This window comes from Lutra lutra, chromosome 15 (assembly GCF_902655055.1).
Source record: "Lutra lutra chromosome 15, mLutLut1.2, whole genome shotgun sequence".
Lineage (NCBI taxonomy): Eukaryota > Metazoa > Chordata > Mammalia > Carnivora > Mustelidae > Lutra > Lutra lutra.
This window is the reverse complement of record NC_062292.1, coordinates 66,835,964-66,841,482: the sequence shown is the minus strand read 5'-3', so window position 1 is coordinate 66,841,482 and position 5,519 is coordinate 66,835,964. Positions and strand designations below refer to the sequence as shown.

Genomic DNA, 5,519 nt, shown 5'->3' with positions numbered 1-5,519 from the left:
TGCCGGATGGAGAAGGGGTGTGTCGCCAGATGGAGGGGCGTGCCAGCTGGCCTTGGAGAAAGGGGCCCACGCTGCCAAGGAGAGAGGGGTACATCTTCCTTGGCCATGAAGCTTTCAGTCCCATTGCTGGCCAGCTGTGATCGGTCTCTGCTGGAGTTGATCAAGCACGAGACAAACACCACACCCCATCAGACACCGGAGGAGGCAGGTGGGAACACTCCCTGACCGGGAGGGGCTCCCCATGGGTCTCGCAGCAATTCTGGCCTCTCCTCAGCACCAAATGACCAAACTCCTCAACTTCTGCGGCTGCAGTGGAAGTCTATGGGTGCCCGAGGTTGAGATGCAGAATACACAGCCCAGATTCCCGGGAGACTGAACACGGTCCCAACTAACACAGTCCCATGATTCTAAGCAATGCACAAAGCTTTTGAGGAAGGAGCTCTTGGCTTGTGACTGCCTGGAGTCAAGCGTCTGTGGAGGGAGACAAGGGGACACATGACGGGGTGCTTCTAGGAGGAAGGGTTAACAGTGGGGTTGGACGTAGATGTGTTTCTCCAAAAAATTCCTAACTCTTTCCCAGCAAACCGTCAAATGCTCCTTAGGGTAACCCAAGCCTGAGTGAGCCTACGGATTCTCAAAATACTGCCTCTTTAATTTGGATTTGACTTGAAAAGGGAGTTAATTCATTCCAATCTCAGAAAAGATATTTAAAATGAAATCATTATTTTAGAATATGATATTTTTAAAGTTTGCCAACTCACAAAATTGGAGGATGGGAGATAGGAGAGAAAAGTATTTGATGCTTCAGATCACTTTTTGAGAGGCAATACTTTTTTTATTTGCAGAATTAGGTGAAAAGGAGGGAGTATTTTACCTAGAACTTGGGGGTAGGTGAGCTGTCCTATGTCAAGGATCTTCTGGAACTGAGCTGCTGGTATAGCATCGTTTTGTGTCGGAGATGCTGTGAGCTCCCAGTGATTTCTATATCCCAGAGTCAACACATGCCCGATTCAGAAACGAAAACTTGGGCTTTGTAATCAATTTTTCATCCTCCACGTGTTTGTTTCTTTCCTCTGTTAATGCAGAAATCAACAGCCATTTATAATTTCAGTCGAGAAGATCCACAGAGAGAAGACGTGCAAACCTGGCCTCGGGGACCAGCCAGAGAACAGCAAGATGAGCATGAATTACAGCTGAAGTGGAGGAGGAAGGAGGAAGGTGGGGGGAAGCTCTGGCATGGGGTGGGGGGACCTGGGGGGACAGAGCAGCTCTTCTTCCTCAGGCTCCGGTTCTGAGAAGGCTCCCGGATGGCCCTGCCTCCTGAGCCTCCAGGTCTTCCCCTCAATGGAGTCCTCACCAGGGGCTGTCCATGTTCATGCCAGCAGAGTTTCCTCCTTTCTTGGGTCTGGCCCTCTGAACGTGTTGCCTTTGTCCTTGGTTACTTTCCAGACCAGGATGAGTAGAGTGACAAGCGTCATCAGGAGTGCAAAGAAGAAGAGAACCTTTACCAGGTAAGCAGGATCAGATATGGTGGTGGTGAGCGTGCCCTTGTCCCATAGGAAGGTTGGGAGCTGTGAGGAAGACATAGGTTTCTTGAAGACAGCTGGGTTACGTGGTCTACGCAGACTGCCCCAATGGCTACACACCAAGAGAACCAGGCAGCTCTCTGTTATATCCTCGAACTGGGTGTGGAGCTATGGTCGTACATCTATTCAACCCTGTTGCTCACATGGCACCATTTTCCTTGGATGTCAACTGAGTGGGCAACGAAGTTTGCTCAGCGATGTTGAACAACTGCTTCCAGTACAAATACAGTCCTCAGATGATGGCTTGATTGATAAGACTTCCAAGTGCGGGGTGGGGCGTCTGAGGCTTTGTGATGTCACTTGAAGGTGAGGCTAGGGTCTGGACTGAAGGTTCTAGTCCAGAGACCTCCATCCTCTGAGCCCCACTTCCCTTCGTGTCTGACCTCTAGATTGGAAAGGGCTCCCCAGTTGCTTGTGAAGATGCCCCTTCAATCCCTTTTTATCATGACCTATTCATTCTGAAATAATTGTGGACATATGGGAAGTTGCAGAGATAACAGAAAACCCCTGTATCCCAGTGGCTAATCGTGTGTACCTATAGCACAAAATTAAAAGTAGTGAACAGACATTGGAACAAACGTGTGCGTGTAGTTCTGTGGTCTTTCATCGTCCACACAGCTGCCTGTAACCACCACTGAAATCATGATACAGAATTACTCTGTCACTACAAAGACTAATGGTGTCCACATCCTACCAGTTGGAGACAGCTGCAGAAAACCTACCTTCATCAAGCTCCTTCCACCCTTCTCCACTTGCGGTACAATTTTATTAAATATTTCCTCTATATATGTTGAAATTTACCTCCAGCCGTGTTATGCTCTTTGCTTCAAGAGACATGATTTACAGAACACAAGAGGAGAAGGAAGGTCTGTTGCGTTGACCCCACTTACTGTTGTTCAACTTATTATGTCTTTGAGTTCACAGATTCTTTTCTTCTGTCCCCAGTGTTTTACTTTGGTAATTCTATTTTGCAATTCTAAAATTTCCATTTGGTTCTCCTCTATATCATCAATTTCCTCACTGAGATTTTCTACTTTTTATTTGTTTCAAGTGTATTCATAATTGCTTGTTGAAGCATTTTTATGATTCTTTAATATCCTTGTCAGGTAATTCTAACATCTGCTCATCTTGGTGTTAGCATCTTTTTTTTTTTTTTTCCCCTGGTTCTTGGTGTGATGGATGATACTGATTGTATGCTGGGCATTTAGGTGTTATGGGACTCTGGATCTTATTTATATCTTCTATTTTAGCAGGATTCCTCTGACATCATGCCCGTTGTGGGGAGGGGTCACCTCACTAAGGCCAGGCAGTGGTGAAGGTCTGGGTTTTCTGCTTAGCCTCCTTTATGAACCCAGGGTTAGAGAGGTAAAGCCTCACTGCTGGGTGGATATGGTATCTCAGACCCCCAAGGTGGCCTCCTCTGACACTTTGGCAAAGACAGGGAAGGACACTTTGCTATCTCTGGACGGGGAGCTCATTGTCTCTGGGCAGGAATGGAAGTCCTGGATCCCCACTCTGTCTTCTCTGATACTACCCTAGCCTGGGGTGGAGCATGGGGAAGGGTATTTCATTCCAGCTGGGCCAGGGTGGGACCCTGGGATCCCTCTTGGGCTTTGCTTAGAAGTAGGGGTGAGGCCACAAGTTTTTCCATGGTGTTTGGCTAGAGTAAATATTGGCAACTATTGTCTAAAAGTTTTATGTCTTGTTGGATTGCCTTCCCCCTAGTTTTTTGGCTACAGAAAAATAAGCAGGCTTTTCCCAAGACTTTATTTTGTCTATGCCCATGGGCATTTCTGGGTCGTTCCTCCAACACCCAATCTAGCACGTAGGAGTCAAAAAGCAAACTCAGGGAACTCACTGCATGCATCCATCCTTGGGTTCCAAGGTCCCCAGTCAGTCTGCCTTCTCCTTCCCACCTCCCGGAGACTTCTTGCATTGTTTTTATATAAAACATCCAGGGTTTGTGCTTCACGGGAAGAACTGGAAGAGCTGAACGTGCTCCTGACGCATCTCCTCCCTCTAGGCCTCAGAACATCTTGTCGCCCCATCAGGATTCAGACAGGTGAGGGCAGTGGGAGCCACATGAGTCCTGGCTTGAGGACTCAGGGTGGAGCCCAGCCCTCGCTCTCCAGGGCTTGTGACCTCGGTCAGGTCATGTCTCTGAGCCTCCATCTACTCTTCACAGATGCGATGATAGTGATAAGGCAAGATTATAGGTTTCCATGGGACTGAAATGAGCTTATAAATGCCTAATAACCTTCCAAGCTGTGGAACGGTATACAAATGTCACAATGTTACAGTTAAAAGGTTCTTTTAAATAAGAGCTAGGGTGAATGGGAGGGAAGGGAAGAGGGACAACGCAGGGCAGGTTGGTTCTGCCCAGCCACTGTGAATGGATCCCCAGCCCCGGGAGATCTGTGCCAGCTCCCTGGAACGTGCGGATGTTACCTTATGCACAGAAGCTGTGACTGTGCTGAGTGTCTCGAGAGGAGGCACTCCGCTGAGGTCATCCGAGTGGGTCCCAAACACCACATGTGCTCTTGTAAGAGAGAGGAGGAGGGAGTTGTGGGAGAGACAGACACACAGATGAGAAGGAGATGGGAAGACAGAGCGAAAGAGGCAGCCACAGGCCAAGGAACAACCACAGCCACTGAGTGTGGAAAGACCAGGAAGGGATTTGCCCCCTGAGTGTCTGGAGGGACCACAGCCCCTGATTTCAGGCGTCTGACCTCCAGGACGGGGACAAAATAAATTTGTTGTTTTCAGTCACCACATTCGTGACTCTGGAAACGGATACAGGAACCTTGCAGACCATCTGTGCACGTCCTTCACCTACCGGAGGAGCTAACCGAGGCACGAGAAAGGAGAGTGACCAAGGGCACACACCCACTGGGCCAACAAGGGAAGGCCTGGGACCCCGCCTCTCCTCCGCTTGTCCACCCACTAAAGCACACCATCTCTGTTGTGTTGTTTTTTTTTTTAGACATCCTCATCGAGGTGTGACACACTACAAGTCACCCATTTAGTGCACAGCTCAATGTTTGTATGTACATTCACAGGATTGTCCAAATGTCATCACAGTCCAATATGAGGATATCTTCATCCCCCCCGCAAAGAAGGCCCATGCTTGTCAGCACTCTCATCTGTCTTTTCTGCCTCCTTGTTTCAGACACATTGGGCTCATCTCAGCTCCCCAGCCAGACTAGGCTTCGCCGTCTATTTCTTCTCTTACTGTTCTCTCATTTCCCATTCCGTGGCTTCACTCAGGACTGTGGTTTAACCGGCTGCCCCGAACTCAGGTTAGACGGGTACTGAGAGGCTTTGATGGAGCTGGGCCTGCCGGTTTCCCTCACCTCCCTGGCTGGGAGCTGACCTGCAGGAAATGGCCAAGCCACTCACCACTCCCTAAGCCGACCATCAGAGATGTGCAGACCAAATGGTCCTTCAGTCCCTGAGTTGTGGTGAAGGCCCCCCAGCATTCCCAGGGGAAATGTCGCTGACATGCAGCACACATGGGGTTTCCCACTGGCTGAGTCAGCATCTCTGGATGGCCTGGGATGCCGGAGGAGAAAACAAGACCTAGAACATGGTACTGAGGACACTTTTTCCATACTCCTGGGGTCTTCTCTCTTGGAGCAGAAACCCTGTTCCCAATACTCGTAGGCTCTTGGCATCCCGGCTTTCACTCCCTCTCCCCGGTACAGAGAGCACCCACTGGGTCTGCTCCTTCTCGTGACTTTGATGGAAGCTCACCCCGTGAAGGCAAGGCCCGTGGTTCTCCACCGACCATCAGGATGGGTTGGTGAATCAGTCTGATCCCGCTCTTCCCATTAGGAAGCCCATTGTGGCTGCACATGGAGCTTTATCTGCTACAGAGGTGACTCCTTCCACCTGCCTCACATCTCTGTGGTGTCTGCAGGAGCTGGGACATCC

The 5,519-nt window shown here is 49.5% G+C and overlaps 1 protein-coding gene across 1 annotated transcript; it reads right to left on the bottom strand.

Moving 5' to 3' along the window:
- Positions 1-740: 740 nt before the first annotated feature.
- On the bottom strand, positions 741-2,594 carry SMIM42 (small integral membrane protein 42). The gene has a single exon (XM_047705097.1). It carries the CDS (start codon positions 1,584-1,586, stop codon positions 1,374-1,376), a length of 213 nt encoding a protein of 70 aa, XP_047561053.1. The 5' UTR covers positions 1,587-2,594; the 3' UTR covers positions 741-1,373.
- Between the last annotated feature and the right edge of the window lie 2,925 nt (positions 2,595-5,519).